Source organism: Callionymus lyra, chromosome 15 (assembly GCF_982586985.1).
Source record: "Callionymus lyra chromosome 15, fCalLyr1.hap1.1, whole genome shotgun sequence".
NCBI classification, from domain to species: Eukaryota; Metazoa; Chordata; class Actinopteri; order Syngnathiformes; family Callionymidae; genus Callionymus; species Callionymus lyra.
In genome coordinates, this window is record NC_141832.1 from 11,770,982 (window position 1) to 11,790,121 (window position 19,140).

Here is a 19,140-nt window from a genome sequence, read left to right on the forward strand (position 1 = left end):
ATAAGGCCAATTTAAAGTTTAAACTTTCATTATTACCATTCTAAGCGTGCAATGTATTAGCATGAATAAATGTATGTACTGTAAATACGGATTTAGATATAATTAAATTAAAGATTTTGATACGAATTGTCAAATTTGAACCGTGTTACAGCAGAGATTTGAGGTTTTTTTTCGTTTTTTTTTTCAAGTTACTGAACAAGCGGAAGGGCTGAGGCGGAACCACTAAACGTTCTGTTCAGAGTTCCAGCCGGACATTTTTCAGAGAGGCACATAACAATGACAACAAATCATGGCTGAGTCGCTCTGTAGAATTATTTCACTGCTTTAAAAATAACCCTTTCGATATCTGAGTTTATATTCTTTAATTATAACTTCATCTTTGTGTCTCATTCTGCGATCGGTCGCTGCTTCGTCTCGTGAGAAGAGTGTTTTTTAGCTAGAATGCTAGAATGATGTTTAACTCAACGGAAGACCAAACGTCAATGTATAGTTCTGCTCGAAATAGCGTTTATAAAACTGGAGATAAAACAAGTCCAATAAGTGTGATCTTGGTCAGTTCCGGGAGTAGAGGGAACAAACTTCTCTTCCGATATCCCTTTCAAAAAGTGTCCGAGTGTCCTTCATCTCTCGAAGGTATGTTCTCGCCTTGATTTATTTAGATAGTGATCTTGAAATGTCTTCTTAATTCTCTTGTTCTAAGACTGGTATTGTTGGTAGAAAAGTAAATATGGAGTAAAGTAAATGTTTAAAATTGGCCAGTAACAGATTTATCAAGACTTCCTCTTTTCAAGTTTAAAGATTTTTTAAAGCCATATACAGAACATATACTTTATTATAACTTAACCTTTTAAAGAGGTAATGAAGTCATAAGATTTGCATTATTATTCTTACAACTTCACTGCACTGTCAGGGACTTACTAAAGATTCCTAATTTATATTACTATGTATTATTTTTGTATTCAGTTTTTCCTACAATAGCACTTTTGAAACAATATTGTAAAAGGTATATGGTAAGGTATACTCGTAAGGGTCTATTTTGGTCCAATATGTACGTAGTATATAAGTATCTGGGATGAAAAGAAAGTGATAATATTTCTAACTAACCATACTATTTTTTTAAAAAGCAAAACAACGTAGTCCATATGCTCTGAACACATCTGGAGACAGTCTTGAAGATCAGGATGGCGATTCAAGGTATTTATTTTCCTTCATAAGTTATAGGATTATTTAATAGAAAGACCAAAACTTTGATGTTTTATACACTTTCCAGCTCTTTTTTATCTTTTTAAATATAACATTCTTAAACATCCAAATGGTTTAAGACCTTGAGTACATATCGTTTTAGATTCTTAACTTGTCTGATTGTCTTTTTTGTGACTTTGAATCTTACGTTGTTCCCTAAAAACCTTTTTTAATAACAGCTTTGGAACATGTTAGTATTTTATGCAATCTCAATCTTTTTTTAAATTTATTTTATCTTATTTGTGTTGTTTTGCCCTCTTTGTTGTTGTTTTTATTTCTTTGTGTTTATGGCCCATTCCCTATTCCAGAGAACAATCTACACTTACTGACGAACAATTGGTAGCAGGGTAAGACCTGAAACATTCCGAACCACCTTTCCTCTGCTTAGACCATTCCTTTCCTATATTATAAACCCCAGTCCCTGTCCTCTTTGGTGTCATGTACTGGTCTGAAAGTCCTTTAAAACTGTAGCAGCGGAAGCAGGCAAAATCAGGAGTGAAGTGTTTCAATCCTCTGTATTGTTTTCCTTTTTGTATTTACACTAAATTCAAACACTTTACACAAACTCTCTATACCGGTTAGATTAAGACTTAGAATTACAGACAATAGATTTAATTCATGCTCAGAAAAAAAGGAATGCAACACTTTTTCTTTAGGAAAATAACCCTTTTTAATTTCTACGTCACTTTCATTGGTTAAACAAGTTTAAAGCTCATGGGAAATAAGAGGAGAAAGTGTTGTTTTTACTTTTCTTTTGAGTGTGTATTTGGATTACTGTCATCTTGACAACTTTCTCTCATTGAGTGTCTTTACATCTTCTGGGTTTCACCGACTGGACTTTTAATTCTTTGATTGCAGCATGGGGTTCTTCAATAAAACCAGCATGAGATCCTGATGAAGTAATTTCTGCAGGGAGAATCTATACATACTTTCCAACTCTTTGCAACAAACGTTTCTACTGTGCGATGATGAACTGGGCTCTAAAGATAATCGACTAAAACTGATCATAAATATCTCACTCGTCCTGGTGTTTTTTTTTGGATTCTCGCTTTTATTTCAGTTTCAAGTCATTATTTCTACACTTCAGGTTCTCAGATATCATCCTGGCAACCATCTTGGCGACCAAGTCTGACATGTGTGGAAAGAAGTTTGAACTGAAGATCGATAATGTTCGATTCGTGGGCCACCCGACGCTCCTGCAGCACCCGGCCGTCATCCAGGTACAATCGGATGTTTTGGTTTTAAAAGCAGCAGTTTCATTTTCCTGATTATTCTTTTTTAAAATAAGAATAAAATAGAGTTATGAAGAATCTCGATTCTAATCTTATTTTCTGGATCCATTCATAAACTTAATAAAAAAAAAGATTGTTTTATCAACATTTCTTTGTATTTGGAGACGGAGGTAAAAAGCTCACAATCGCGACCTTCAGCTAACAACTGATTTGTACGATTATCTAAAGTCCAAATATTCAACATGATTTGCAAGATGCATGCTGCAAAACATCCCACTGCCAGTTACATTTTACAAAAAATTAAGCAAAATAATACTCACAGAAAATAACCAAATCTATCACAATTGAGAAAATCTAGCCCCAAAATTACAACTGACATAATTGTCCATCAAAATAGTATTAACAGAAAATAAACATGTCTCAGGGTTTTTGCCAGTGCCATTCAGCGTGTGGCCCCCCGACGCTGTGATTTTGATCCCCTATGGTGTGAATAAGAAAATTCCCCCAACGCTGCTTGAGACAAAGAGTCCGGGGATTTCATTTATTTTTAGCCTTTAGTTCCCAAAATTTGGCCTTCAAAATGCAGGAGATAGTGACTCCGCCCTACTGTCTGTTAAGATTGAGATGATTTAACCGACAGAGCTGTAACTCGGTTTGTTTAAACAACTAAATAAACCTCCAAAATTATACAGTCAGATTGTAACATAATGTATTAAAGTTAACACTTAAAATTTAAAGCATTTTGACCCCATAATAACAGTGACAGCACATAACATTTGCTTGTATTGGCATAACATGTAATAAACAAATTAAAATAATGTCCTATTTTAGTTAATGCTATTAGCCCAAATAATACTGACGGAACACAACTCGGAGAAAGTCTATCGAAAAACGTTTAAAGTTATTTTTATTATCACTTTTAGTTTTTTAAATGTTCTTTTATCAATCTTTAAGATGGTGATAATCAATGAAAACAGAACGAGACTCATCTTTACTGAGTAGCAGGTGAAATGCTGCCAAAAAACAGTCTTTGTTTCATGGTTGAAAGTCGGAGCTGGATTGACCTCCGTGACCTCCTGTGACCTCCTTGACCTCCTGTGACTAACGCACTAGTTGGCCGACAAGATGGATCAGATGAGCTCGTGGGTGGAGACCTTATCTCTACTCTAAGTACACTTCTTTTAGTCCAGTCATGCTCACTGATAATGTTTTAATTATAACTAAAACAAATAAAATAACTTAATTATTTTGTGATAAAAAAGGACTATTTTAAACAAGATTATAAAACATATAATATACCTAATTTCAATATAAAGAAAACTTTATTGACACTGTTAATTTTATTTAAAAAAATCTCTGTATTTATTTTATTTACTTAATTAAAATGTATTTAATTCATGGAGCATAATTACATGAAAAATGTGGATGTATTTACAGTACATTATTAACTATGATCATTTAAAAAAAAAAAAAATGTTCTTGTTTCTTTAAAAAATGTTAAAGATTACTGAAGTCATTTGTTTTTATTTCTACTCCAGGTGTCGAAAACGGACCCGTCACCGAAGCGAGAAATGCCGACGATGATCTTATTCAACGTGGTGTTTGCCTTGAGGGTAAAGTTCATCATGTTCTTTTTTTTTTTTCCATCTTGAAAAGTGTATCAACGAGAGCACCTTCGATTTGTTGGAGGCTGGGTGTGGCTCACGCGTTGGGTTGAGGCCTTCTCTATCTCGACGAGGCACGTCTGGGGAGGAAACTAATAATCTGGCGGCTCAGCAAGAAAGTTCCCGTCGGTGCTGAGTCATCGTATGTGTTGCTGCACGTGTTAAATATGATTAGGAAAACATTACTACTCATTTGTAGTAGATTTTATTTCATTATTCTGTGCTCGCTTGACATCAGGTTTGACTTTGCCTCGTGAACAAGTTAATATTATAAACCATATTTAGTATTTTAGTGAAGTTAACATCAATAGATTCAAATATTATAGAAGTTAGTAATGATCTGTCAATAATTAATATCTTTAATCCCTTTTTTAATATCTCGAAATTACTATATAAAGTCTGGAAAAATGTAGGTTGAGGTTGAGCTTTTTTTTTTTTGGCAGATCAAAATATTGATTTAAAAACATTCATAGACATTTATTTTATTTTACTTTAACTTTTCTTTGTTACCACAACAACTATTTTACAAAATGACGTCTTCCAAACAGAAATGCTAAGGAAAGCAAGGGATAAAAAAAAGGGAAATATTAACAATATTAAATTAATGATGCACTAGTTAAGACTTGAATTCATCAATTGTAATTAATCTAAATGATGAACCCCAGATTATATTATGGCAAATTACAATTATTATAATTAATTTAGTTTAAATTCTTTATAATAAAATGTTTACATTAATGTAACTATTTAATCAAGTCGTTTTTATTTTATATTTAACACTATTCATGTACAAACCTTTAAACATATTACCGTAATAGATTTAATTTATTAAGTAGATTTCTTAATATTACTAATGTTTTCATTAGTTGTATAACAAATGTATCTTATAGATTAATTTTTTATTTTGTCCATATATTCTCTTTATATATCTTTTTTCTTCTTATATTGTACTTTTATCCTGATTAAACAATACATTTCTAATCATATGCTAATAAATTATCAATTGATAGATGAAGTTATTTTGAAGCTGAAGATGCTTTTCAAATGGATTATTTCCAGTTATGTCATTATTTAAGGATCTAGAACGTAACAAAAAAATGTCGCCGCCGTCGTCTCCGCAGGCGAACGCCGACCCGTCCGTCATCAGCTGCATGCACAACCTGTCGCGGCGCATCGCCATCGCCCTGCAGCACGAGGAGCGGCGCTGCCAGTATCTGACGCGAGAGGCCAAGCTGATGCTGGCCGTCCAGGACGAGATCACGACCGTGACCGAGAGTGAGAGTCTCATCGCATCAGGATCAACTCAAATCACGTCTCAGAATCACAATATACATCTTTACTAAGACAAGAAGGATCTGTCTCGCCTGCAGTTCATACAAAACTCTGCAGCGAGAATTCTAACCTGCTCTAGTAGAAGAACTCACATTTCTCCGATCCTTAAATCTCTTCACTGGCTTCCAGTTTCTTTCAGGATCAACTTTAAAATTCTGGTTCTTACTTTCAGATCTATTCATGGTCAGGCTCCTCCTTACATCACTGATCTGATCCAGCCTTACACCCCAGCTCGGGCTCTGAGGTCTGTGGATCAGAATCTACTTATGGTTCCTGAACACGGTTCAGGACCAGAGGAGAGAAATCCTTCCAGACTGTTGCTCCTAAGCTTTGGAACGATCTTCCTCTGTGTTTGATGATCTACTGACTCTTTTAAGAAACATCTTAAGACATTCTTATTTGTTCAGGCTTTTCCTTTATTTTCTGGAACTCCTGTTGTGTTATCAGTTTTATCTTGATCTTTAAAGTATATACTTTATTGAATATTGTTTTGATTGTTTAAGCGCTTTGTGACCCTGGTCTGGAAAAGCGCTATACAAATAAAAATGACTTACTTACTTACTTCCTGTCTAGCGGACGGAAGCCCGCTGTCGCCGTTCAGACAAATTCTACCCAAATGTAAACTTGCCAAGGATCTGAAAGAAGCTTACGACAGGTACTTAACACCGAATGTGATTTTTTATTAATGTGATTTAATTCAGTTGTCGCCTCCTTTTCATTCCAGTCTTTGCACAACTGGAGTGGTCAGGATACATATCAACAACTGGCTGGAGGTCAGTTTCTGTCTGCCACATAAGATCCACAGGATCGGTGGAAACCACATCCCCCCGGAGTCGCTTGAGCGCAGCCTGAAGGCCATAAGGTGCATTGCAATTCCTTTTTTTTTTCTTGGTGTTCGTCGCAATTACAGTAAAGTTGTTCATTTTTTTATATCCCTAAATAACCATGTGTGTCTGGTTCTCCAGGCCGTACCACGCTCTGCTGCTGCTGGAAGGGGAAAAGGCTTTGCTGAGTCAGCTTCCCGTGGACTGCTCCTCGGCGATGGTGCGCCTCATCAAGACCTGCACGGCCATGAAAAACCTGCAGCAGCTCGCTCAAGACGCAGACCTGGCTCTCCTACAGGTGCTGTGGGGTTTTATTCATGGCAATATCCACTATTTTTTATTTTAAAAAGTGAATTTAAAGTTGGTTTCATATTCAATTTTCTCTTAAATAACTATTTAATCACAAATCGGGTTTTTTTAGACGAATCAAACTTACTCCTAGAATGCATACTCTTTTTTAAGATATGCATAATCTACTGTAGATTACGTAAATGTGAAACAAATACTGACTCTTTTTATATATATATATATATATATATATGTACAGTATGTATATGTATAGTAGTTATTATGTTCTGCTGTTTAAAAACAATTAAATGTTCTAATAACAATATTCTAATATCAGTTCCTCGTAAAACATCAGTTAAATGAAAAATATATCCATTTTTTTTGATGAATTAAATAAATGATCTATTAACAAATATATTTGCGGTAAGTTGTAATGATGGGTAATGTGACGTCGAAATGTCGGATATCTCCCTCTATTGGATCACATGCGTACTACAGGCATGAAATGTAAGTAAGTAAGTAAGTAATTTTTATTATTATAGCGCTTTTCCAGACCAGGGTCACAAAGCGCTTAAACAATCAAAACAATATTCAATAAAGTATATATTTTAAAGATCAAGATAAAACTGATAACACAACAGGAGTTCCAGATAATCAAGGAAAAAGCCTGAACAAACAAAAACGTCTTAAGATGTTTCTTGAAGAAATGTGCTAAATATTTTGAAATTAAAGCTACTTTTAAAATGAGCAAGCAATAGCAAACTTCTAGTGCTAGATGTTACAAAATGTATTCATGATTTGTTAAGTTTGTTGCTGATAATGTAAATATTAGCTTCAGTAAGATTTTATTGTGAAAAGCAATAGAGATGTAGTAAGTAAGTAATTGTGTTATTTGTATAGCGCTTTTCCAGACCAGGGTCACAAAGCGCTTAAACAATCAAAACAATATTCAATAAAGTATATACTTTAAAGGGCAAGATAAAACTGATAGCGCTATCTAGAGGACTACATTTACCAATTAAACAAACCATTTCCACTGATTTAAAGGAAATAATACTGATTATTTTGGCGTCTATATTTATTATTTAATTCATTTTGTATCCTGTCAGATATTTCAAATCGCAGCTCATCTGGTCTACTGGGGCAAAGCCATCATCATCTTCCCGCTCTGCGAGAACAACGTCTACATGCTGTCGCCTCACGCCAACATCAGCCTGTGAGTGTGACCCCCATGACCTCAGGCTGATGACCTCAGTGTGACTTTGACGCCCCCTTCCTGCTGAGAAAAGAATAGAAACGAGTCGCGTTAATGTCCACGTTCTCCTCGGTTAGATACTCCAACTTGGCTCGACAGTTCGCCCTGCAGTTCCCTGGAAACGATCTGCCCTCCATGTTGGCCAAGTTCTCTCTGCCCGTGTCGCTGGCTGAGTTCAGGAACCCTCTGGAAGCTCCAGCACAGGAGGTATGGCTGAAAGAGATTCATAGTAAAATAGCCTTGTCATCAGTTTAATATTATATGGTTAGATTTAATGTTGACACGTTTAATGTATTAATGAAATGTGTGAATTAATTAAATTATTTCTACATTGAAAGGTTCAATTACATTTTATTGAATACATTTTTCTTTTTCTATATATATTTTTTTACAGCAATAATTTAATTAATTCTATTCATACATAGCCTTCAATCAATTCAACTAATACAATATAATGAGACACGTAGCGTTTTGTATATATTTATATTCAAATTCCAATCATTGAAATTTACATTTTCCGAATATATTTCTTTATATTACATTTAGAAGGATGCAAACGTTTTCTTAATTCATAGAAACATGTTAACGCACGTTTGATATTTTAATTCTGAGAACTCTAAAGTAAATATTTGAGGATGTTATTTTGAATTATTGTAATTACACTTAATTTATTACATTTCTAAATCAAATTATTGGAAAAAATTACCCTTTTAATGTTGAAATGATTGAATTCAATGATTAAAAAAAAAAGATTAAATGCTTAAAAACCATCAGCATTTCAATAAACAGATTTAAGGTTTTACACTTGATATATTAATTAAAATATTTAATATTCTGATGACACTGATATAATAATTATATTTTGAAAGGTCAAACAAGGACAGTCATTTAAATAACCACTAAAAAACAGAATACTCACTACTGTACTACTATAACTACGACTACACTAAACAATATTATTTGACAATGGTCATCTTTAAATATGTGCCAAAGCTATCGCTGCGTGTCGGCGACTGCATCCGAGTCACGTGTGGCCTCCTCCTCAGACGCAGCTGATCCAGATGGTGGTGTGGAAGCTGCAGCGCCGGCTGCTCATCCAGCTGCACACCTACGTCTGCCTGCTGGTGCCGCCCGGCGAGGACGAGCCACGCCAAGAAGAACCGCCGCTGGCCACGAGAGTAGGAGGTCGCAGTCTCAGTACGCCGAGCGCACTTAGCTTCGGATCCCCGAGTGAGTAAATCGAAGCTAACAGAAAAAGCCCTCGGGGGGGGGGGGTTGACATACCTCTGCCAAGCAGCTCATGGTGGGATTTTTGATCAATATTGGTGGTGGTAGCGATCCAGAAATTACTTGAATAACAGGAAGTAACAACATGTGTCGCACCTTCTTCTTCTCAATTCTCAATCTTCTCAACTTGGGTCAAACTGAGCCTGAGAAACCTGGGTGTTGTATTTGATAAAGACATGTCTCTAGTTCAACACTGCAGGAAACTGACCAGAAACAGTTTCCTTCAACTGAGAAAAATCTCTAAATTTAGGAAAATATTGTCGGAACATGATCTGGAGCTTGGAATCCATGCTTTTGTGTCTTCTTGTCTGGACTATTGTAACAGTTTGTTTTCATGTCTTAACAAGAAGGATCTGTCTCACCTGCAGTTGATTCAGAACTCTGCAGCGAGAATTCTGAACTGCTCTAGTAGAAGAACTCACATTTCTCCGATCCTTAAAACTCTTCACTGGCTGCCAGTTTCTTTCAGGATCAACTTTAAAATTCTGGTTCTTACTTTCAGATCTATTCATGGTCAGGCTCCTCCTTACATCACTGATGTTACTCTCTTTGCACTTGATGGATCTACTGACTCCTTTAAGAAACATCTTAAGACCTTTTTATTTGTTCAGGCTTTTCCTTGATTTTCTGGAACTCCTGTTGTGTTATCAGTTTTATCTTGATCTTTAAAGTATATACTTTATTGAATATTGTTTTGATTGTTTAAGCGCTTTGTGACCCTGGTCTGGAAAAGCGCTATATAAATAAAATTACTTACTTACTTACTTACCTTCAAATAAAGCGTAGATTCCAGTTGGTAATTTAAGACGACCACCAATAATTAAATCATCTGTTCTCAAGAAAAATATTGTCACTTACTTATTCATTTTTAAATATACTTGTTGAATATATGGCAAGAATCAGGGACATTGTTATAATATACTGCGATATATTTGTAGTATTTACAAGTAGTTTTCTCTTGTGTAAAGTACAGACCCAAAGACTCTTGACAAAGTCGTAACTTCTTTCATTTGTTTTGAAACCAAAATATGTCCAGCTTTAAAAAGCTGCTGGAGTCCACTGTATCCTCTCGTCCTCAGTCATCTCTCGGATCTCAAGGGACTTCATCATTTCTTTATTTGGGGAGAATGTAATGACTGCTGCCATCTAGTGGCCGGAACTTGCATTTTAACACAAAAACGAATGAACACAGTGAATATTTGCCTGTTCATTTTTTTTATGAAATATTTTTATTGAACTATAAACCAGAAATATGGTAAAAACAACAACAAATAAATAAAACATAATTTGAAAGGCCAAAAAATAGAAAATAAATATTGATACGGTATTCAGAAAAAAAATATCGCCGTACAGATGTAAAAACCCCTAATAAACATTTAATAAACAATTATTAAACTGTTCAAATGGCCAATTTTTTTTAGAAGCTTTAATAAAAGGTACATTGTGTGTAGTTTAGTTCAAAATAATCAATAAAAATCCCATGAATTTGACAAACGTGTATAGTGGTCAGTGGTCGTCAGGCTCTAGAGTCCAGACAATAACCAGTCTTTGTATTTTTCCAATGATCTGCTTTTGCTTCAGAGCTTTCTTTGTTTCCTTTGTGTAGTTGTTTTGTTGATTTTTTTTTCCACCTCACTGAAAACCAGATGCTGCTCTCGTCCCAATAGACTTCCTGTTGCTCCTTTTGTTGCAGAATGTTGAAGGTCTCATGTTGTGGCTCAAACAGGTGTGTCTAATACATGTGTGTGTGTGTGTGTGTGTGTGTGTGCAGCCAGCAGTGATGACATGACACTCACCAGTCCCAGCATGGAGAACTCTAGTGCTGAGCTGCTGCCCGGGGGAGACTCTCCCCTCAACCTGAGGGTGACGGAGACGCTGCTCGCCAGCCTGTCGGACCACGAGCGGCAGGTCATCCTCAACATCCCCGCCTCGCAGAACCCCGAGGATCTGAGGATGTTTGCCAGGTGAGTGTGACTAGAAAGATGAATGTTTCTTAGCTCTTTGTGACCCCTGGTCTGGAGAATCACTCTACAAATATAAAGTACTTACTTACACACTTACTTAGAAACAAGACACTTTTTTTTTCACTTCCCCATCTTTCATCAAATAACTTCCTTTTTGGAATAATTTGTCATTTTTACAAACTGTTATATTCCAGAATCAAGACATGGAAATTGAGTTATTTGTGTTTTTAAAGCTCTTGCCCGCCATGTAAAATAAGGCTAGATTTCTATCCCAGACCTTGCGTTTGACACATAATAAATATAAGAAACAACATACAATAACACACGACACATGTTCACATGACACACACAAATGATCACGAGACATGGACAAAAATCACATGATATGAAAATAGTTTGATTGCAGTTGAAAACTGTTGGATTTCAGTTTAAAATGGTTTGATCACAGTTGAAAATGGTTTTATTTCAGTTGAAAATGTTTTTTTTTTAGTTGAAAAGGGTTTGATTTCAGTCTATAAGGGTTTGATTTCACTTGAAAATAGTTTGATTACACTTGAAAATGGTTTAATTTCAGTTGATAATGGTTTGATTTCACTTGAAAACTGTTTGATTACAGTTGAAAATTGTTTGATTTCAGTTGAAAATGGTTTAATTTCAGTTGATAATGGTTTGATTTCAGTTGAAAAGGGTTTAATTTCAGTTGATAATGGTTTGATTTCACTTGAAAACTGTTTGATTTCAGTTGAAAATGGTTTGATTTTAGTTGAAAATGGTTTGATTTCAGTTGAAAAAACTGTTTGATTTCAGTTGAAATTCTTTGATTTGAGTTGAAAATGGTTTGACTTGAGTTGAAAATGGTTTGATTTTAGTTGAAAATGGTTTGATTTCAGTTGAAAAAACTGTTTGATTTCAGTTGAAATTGTTTGATTTTAGTTGAAAATGGTTTGATTTCAGTTGAAAACTCTTTGATTTCAGTTGAAAACTGTTTGATTTCAGTTGAAAATGGTTTGATTTCAGTTGAAAATGGTTTGATTTCAGTTGAAAACCGTTTGATTTCAGTTGAAAATGGTTCCATTTCAGTTGAAAATGGTTCCATTTCAGTTGAAAATGGTTTGATTTGAGTTGAAAACCGTTTGATTTCAGTTGAAAATGGTTCCATTTCAGTTGAAAATGGTTTGATTTCAGTTAAAAACTGTTTGATTTAAGTTGAAAAGGGTTTGATTTAAGTTGAAAATGGTTTGATTTCAGTTGAAAACCATTTGATTTAAGTTGAAATAGTTTGATTTGAGTTGAAAATGGTTTGATTTGAGTTGAAAACCGTTTGATTTCAGTTGAAAATAGTTTGATTTCAGTTGAAAATGGTTTGATTTTAGTTGAAAATGGTTTGATTTTAGTTGAAAATGGTTTGATTTCAGTTGAAAATGGTTCCATTTGAGTTGAAAATGGTTTGATTTCAGTTGAAAATGGTTTGATTTTAGTTGAAAATGGTTTGATTTCAGTTGAAAACCGTTTGATTTCAGTTAAAACCTGTTTGATTTCAGTTGAAAATGGTTTGATTTCAGTTGAAAACTGTTTGATTTGAGTTGAAAATGGTTTGATTTCAGTTGAAAACTGTTTGATTTGAGTTGAAAATGGTGTGATTTCAGTTGAAAATGGTTTGATTTCAGTTAAACGGTTTGATTTATATAAAGTATTGTACATGTATGATGTGTATTAATTGTATGATTTGAAGTGTAAAATTGTATAAAAGCTACAAATATACTTTACAGGACAAGATGAGATTGAAATAATTTAAAAAAAAAACTAATTTTCTGTTTCTACAGATACTACAAATTGACTTAAACAAGCAGATAAATCCTCTAGACGCTCCACTGACTGTACAAAAGCAGTTCAACAGTCGCCTCATAACTCCTTCATCCCGCTGTGTTCTTCCAGGCTCCTGCACTATTTCCGGGGCCACCACCATCTGGAAGAGATCATGTACAACGAGAACATCCGGCGCTCGCAGCTCAAGACTCTGTTCGACAAGTTCCGCAGCGTCCTGGTGGTGACGAATCACGAGGACCCCATCGTATCCATCTTCCAGTCGCCCACGGAGTAGAAAACAGACGAGAAGGTGACGCCACAGGAAGACAACCCTCTCCTCTTCTTAATCCCTGGAAACATTAAATTATTTTTCTTCAAGCTAAGATATCTGTGTTTTTTCTGAGGGACACACATTTAAACGATCATTCCAGACGACGTGCAGCGACTGTCTGAAGACAAAGACGGTAAACATCAGAGCCAACATCTGTGAAAGCACGAAAAAAAGAGGCTCTAAGGTACGATTGTTTAAAAAGAGAGATGAACGATAATTTCAGGGTGTGATCGTAGCTGGATATCAACATTTACATCTTTTAAATTGAGTATTTATTTTAAAAAAAAGGATGTACAGAAGATTTCTTTCGCAATTATCCCACACAAAGTATTCCAGTACTTTAACAAGTACAAAATATCATTTTAAATCCAAAATTGAGCATCAAAATCCACATCTTTATCTCATTTAGCTTCTTTGTAAGTTGATTTTCCTTCCAGGCACCATTTGTTTTACCGTTTTTTTGTTTTTTTTATCCATCCTACAAGCTTCCCTCTATCCTCTGAGCTTCTCTTCTTACAATCCTCAGCTCCATGTTTACAAGGACAAGCAAACCATCATATGCTGAGTTCAGGCCCAGAACTTCAGGGGAATTATAACAGGAATGAATTAGATTTTTGTATCCAGGATTGATTTGTAACGACTGTGAGGCCAACGTTAATCAGAAAGTGATCATACTTTTTGCTCAAAAGACAAAAAAAAAACACATTTCGAGTTCCACCCAACCCTGAGGGAGAATCTGCTCTTTATATTTGAAGTTCCACAAAGAAAAAGTGGTGGATAATATTCTTGAGGCCGTGAAGTGTTTGTGTTCCAAACCTCACGGTTCCTCGGCCTCTCGGTCCAGCACGCTCACGCACGGGTGTCCTCGTAGATAGAACCGCAGCGGCTTCTCGGCCCACTCCCCGCGAGACCCGATGCCGATCCGCGACGTCGACACCGTGGTTCTGGGTTCCGACGACGCCTCCGCCTCCGCGTCCTCCAGCCAAACCTCCGGGTCCGAAGCCAGGTCCCGGCGGTCCAGGCAGCGGGTGATCTTCAGGGCCTGGCACAGCTTGGAGGGTCCGTTGCAGAGGTCTTTGTCCTTCAAGGCTCGCGCCCCTTCTTTTTTTCGCTTGGCCGTCCTCAGCTGCCGCATGACTCGGTGACCCTGCAGCGGCTCCAGGGAGCGCAGCAGAACCGCGGCCCCTTCCCCTGAGCAACAATACGCATCGGTCAGCAGGCTCCAGAACTGTCTCCTTCCAGCCGCCCTTTGGCAGAAGAAGTCACTCCATGCATTTTAAATCACGAGGCAGATTCAGTGTAGAAACGTGTTCATCTCCAGTGTTTGCTGTTGTTAAACCCAAATACAAAAGAACAAATAAGACTATATAACCGAGCCGTCCTCACACTTGTGGACCAACACCTACAGTGATCACAATGTTCGATGAATGCTTTATTATTTTGTTGTCATATTAGGTAAAAACAAACAAAACAATTGCATTTATCCCTTTTTAAACAACACAATCTTAAATTATCTTTTATTCTTCTTTTTCTACCCCATTCTTCTCAATGGGGAAAATCTTCAACTCATGTTTAAACTCCTTCCACTTTGACCTACTACTTCTACTACTAATTCCACTACTACTTCCACTACTTATACTACTACTACTTCTACATTTACTACTAATTCTACTACTACTTCTACTACTAATTCCAATTCTTCCACTTTAACTACTAATTCCACTACTACGAATACTACTACTTCTTCTACATTTACTACTAATTCTACTACTACTTTTAATTTTCTACTACTTCTACTTTTACTACCAATTCCAATTCTTCCACTTTAAATACTAATTCCACTACTACGAATACTACTACTACTTCTACATTTACTACTTATTCTACCACTACTTTTAATTTTCTACTACTTCTACTTTTACTACTAATTCCAATTCTTCCACTTTAAATACTAATTCCACTACTACGAATACTACTACTACTTCTACATTTACTACTTATTCTACCACTACTTATAATTTTCTACTACTTCTACTTTTACTACTAATTCCAATTCTTCCACTTTAACTACTAATTCCACGAATACTTACACTACTACTTCTACTACTAATACTACTACTACATCTACTTTTACGACTAATTCTACTACTACTTCTTCCACAGCACAGCATGGTCAGCATTCACACTGCATGTTCTTCTGGAAAGCCCTCTTTCTAGTTTTCAAATGGTTGTCATATTACGTAAAAACTAACAAACAATATATTTGTCAAGCAAGTGTCCTACTCATTGAAGGCTACTTTTCTTTGTAATTCTGTGTATTTTTCAAATTACATTCATCCCTTTTTAAACAACACAATCTTAAATTATTGACCAAAAATATCCTGCAAAATTAAAAATATATAATGTTTTAATTTATCATTTGTTAATTGTTAAGTTTGATTTTTTTTTTATTGAAAAGTGGCTGTTGTTTTTGAGCATTTAGTTGTTTTTATTGAATTGAAAACTCTGATATTGAGGCTGAATTTATGTTTTATTTTTATTTTTTTTAATTGAATGATTTTTTTTTTAAATGCATTTAAATGTTAATTTTATAAATATAATATTCCAATAATATAATATAGTATTATTAATATAGTATAATACAATAGTATTTTATTTTCAAAATTCAATCATTTTTAATCTGCAGCTTTTTTAAATTCAATATAGAAATGTTGGTATAATAGTGCAATAAATCAGTACTAAGCTACTAGGTCAAAGTTTCAGCCAATCGTGCGACACACAGGCGATCATGTGACGACGTAGAAGCAAACGTTCGAGTAGCTAAATAAAATCAAAATTTGAATTAAAAATAGTTTCAACATTTGAAATGTTAAATGAAACCATTAAATATTCTAATTATTGGCATTGATGAACTTCTATATAAAACACTTTAGAATTAGATATTTACATTTTTTTTTAAAACCATCATGAACCCAACATAAATAAAAAAAGATTATTAATTTATTCACTTGTATAAAACAATTGATCCTAAAAGAGTAATTATAAATAATGTAGAAATTCAAATCTGACCTTTTCTGTGTTTTTTTTCATTAAGTTACTCTTGAATTCTGGTGAAATATTATTGTTTTGAATCCAAATATCCATCCACAAGGATAAATATTTGCTGATCCGTCGATAAATATTCAAATACGTGTGCTACGAATTTTCTGTTATTTTAAAAACTGACTTAAGTATGATATTTTGATCGTTTAAAAATGCTCAAAATGCTGTTTAAAATCCGATACGCTTGAACCAGACTTGTACCTTGACTAGACACGTTCATGCAGAGGTAGATCCCGTAGATTTGATACACGTAGATGGTGCCCGGCTTCATAAACATGGCAGCGTTCCTCTCCGTCCGTTTGCCTCCTGCCGAGTGTGAAGCTTCGTCCTCTCCTCCCAGATAAGCTTCCGTCTCCACGATTCGTCCTCTCAGCTCCGAGCCGTCCTCACACTTGTGGACCAACACCTGCAACGATCGCAATGTAGGATTAATGCTTTATTATTGTGTGTGAATGCTGGGAAGCATAGAGATCCTGTTTTCTTCTGACCTAAACTTTGTGCCGCTTCTCCTCCCAGAGATTTCATCCGATTTGAACCGTTCAAACTTTTATCAATTCAGCTCGTTTCCGAAATACGGGCTATGTTCTAGCTCTCTTTTATCTCTTCCACTCTTTCTTTTATTCTTCTTTTTCTACCCCATTCTTTTCAATGGGGAACATCTTCAACTCATGTTTCAACTCCTTCTACTTTGACCCACTACTTCTACTACTAATTCCACTACTACTTCTACTACTCATACTAATACTACTTCTACATTTACTACTAATTCTACTACTACTTCTACTTTTAATACTAATTCTAATTCTTCTACTTTAACTACTAATTCCACTACTACTTCCACTACCAATACTAATACTACTTCTACATTTACTGCTAGTTCTAATACTACTTTTTCTTTTCTAATACTTCATTTTTTTTACCACTAATTCCACTACTACTGCTACTATGAATACTACTACTACTTCTACATTTACTACTAACTCTACTACTACTTCTTTTACTACTAATTCCAATTCTTCTACTTTAACTACTAATTCCACTACTACTTCTACAGTTACTGCTAGTTCTACTACTACTTTTACTTTTCTAATACTTCATTTTTTTTACTACTAATTCCGCTACTACAGCTACTACGAATACTACTACTACTTCTACATTTACTACTAACTCTACTACTACTTATTTTACTACTAATTCCAATTCTTCTACTTTAACTACTAATTCCACTACTACTTCTATATTTACTGCTAGTTCTACTACTACTTTTACTTTTCTAATACTTCATTTTTTTTTACTACTAATTCCACTACTACTGCTACTACGAATACTACTACTACTTCTACATTTACTACTAACTCTACTACTACTTCTTTTACTACTAATTCCAATTCTTCTACTTTAACTACTAATTCCACTACTACTTCTACAGTTACTGCTAGTTCTACTACTACTTTTACTTTTCTAATACTTCATTTTTTTTACCACTAATTCTGCTACTACAGCTACTACGAATATATTTCTACTACTTCTACATTTACTACTAACTCTACTACTACTTCTTTTACCACTAATTCCAATTCTTCTACTTTAACTACTAATTCCACTACTACTTCTATATTTACTGCTAGTTCTACTCCTACTTTTACTTTTCTAATACTTCTATTTTTTTTACTACTAATTCCGCTACTACTGCTACTACGGATACTACTTCTACATTTACTACTAATTCTACTACTACTTTTAATTTTCTACTACTTCCACTTTTACTACTAATTCCACGAATACTTACACTACTACTTCTACTACTAATACTACTACTACATCTACTTTTACGACTAATTCTACTACTACTTTAAATTTTCTGCTACTACTATTTTTACTACTGATTCCACTTCTTCTACTTTTAATACTAATGTCACTACTTCTTCCACAGCACAGCATGGTCAGCATTCACACTGCATTTTCTTCTGGAAAGCCCTCTTTCTAGTTTTCAAATGTTTGTCATATTACGTAAAAAAAAACAAAAAACAATTGATTTATCAAGCAAGTGTCCTACAAATTGAAGGCTAATTTTCTTTGTAATTCTGTGTATTTTTCAATTACATTTATCCCTTTTTAAACAACACAATCTTACATTATTACACATTTAATACATCATGTCTAACAAAATAATCACCTTTCCGAGCAAAGCCTTTGCAAGACACACACAAGGTTGCTGGAAAAAATCCTCCCCCAGTCTTTTCTGTACATTATTCTTGACAAAATAACAACTTCTTTCATCGTCGCTTTGTGATTTCGCATGTTTCACTGGAGCAGGTGTTTCCTCGCAAAGTTGTCTTCTCTTCCTTTGCGCCATCGCTTTAGATCCGAGTAATACTTTTGATTCCAAGAAACGTTTATTTGTCGCTTTTATTAAGTGAAACCTTCGCGTGGCTAATTGCTAAAGCTAGCGGAAGTAAAGTCATGTTTACAAGCTCGATTTAAAGGGACCGGTGCTGGGCGCATGGAAGTGACGTCATCATCCCGACTCACCATATTAGCAAATATTAGCAAAAAAAGTTGAAAAAGGATGACTTTGATATGAATAAACGCTAAGAAGTGACACATAAAATCAAGGTGAGAATTGAATTTGAAACTATCAATGAAAAGTATGTTTGGTAAGTGATTGTTTTGAGAGTTTTATTTTAGTATTTCAGAAGCTGTGAAAATGAACTACAAGCTAGCAACTTTAGCAACCAATAGCATCCATTAAATGTATCATTTCACAGTTACTGTTAAGCTTCACACCCAGTTTAAGTTTGTCCAATTTTAAA

General features: G+C 34.9%; 2 protein-coding genes across 3 annotated transcripts; one reads left to right on the forward strand and one right to left on the reverse strand.

Moving 5' to 3' along the window:
- Nucleotides 1–175: 175 nt before the first annotated feature.
- Nucleotides 176–13,272, forward strand: nprl3 (NPR3-like, GATOR1 complex subunit). Of its 2 annotated transcripts, XM_087809768.1 has the most exons (14): nt 176–633; nt 1,125–1,194; nt 1,551–1,589; nt 2,330–2,462; nt 4,013–4,087; nt 5,260–5,413; nt 6,044–6,125; nt 6,195–6,332; nt 6,436–6,592; nt 7,692–7,798; nt 7,915–8,044; nt 8,884–9,067; nt 10,896–11,088; nt 13,024–13,272. In XM_087809768.1, the coding sequence occupies exons 1-14, from the start codon at nt 450–452 to the stop codon at nt 13,187–13,189; spliced, it is 1,812 nt and encodes a 603-aa protein (XP_087665894.1). In that variant the 5' UTR covers nt 176–449; the 3' UTR covers nt 13,190–13,272. The 2 variants fall into 2 exon arrangements, with proteins under 2 accessions (XP_087665894.1, XP_087665895.1); XM_087809769.1 differs by lacking the exon at nt 1,551–1,589 and having other exon boundaries at nt 178–633.
- Nucleotides 13,273–13,555: 283 nt separating this feature from the next.
- On the reverse strand, nt 13,556–18,792 carry mpg (N-methylpurine DNA glycosylase). Its single transcript, XM_087809803.1, has 3 exons — nt 18,504–18,792; nt 16,529–16,733; nt 13,556–14,416 (listed from the first exon to the last, which is right to left on the reverse strand). Exons 1-3 carry the CDS (start codon nt 18,681–18,683, stop codon nt 14,043–14,045), a joined length of 759 nt encoding a protein of 252 aa, XP_087665929.1. The 5' UTR covers nt 18,684–18,792; the 3' UTR covers nt 13,556–14,042.
- Between the last annotated feature and the right edge of the window lie 348 nt (nt 18,793–19,140).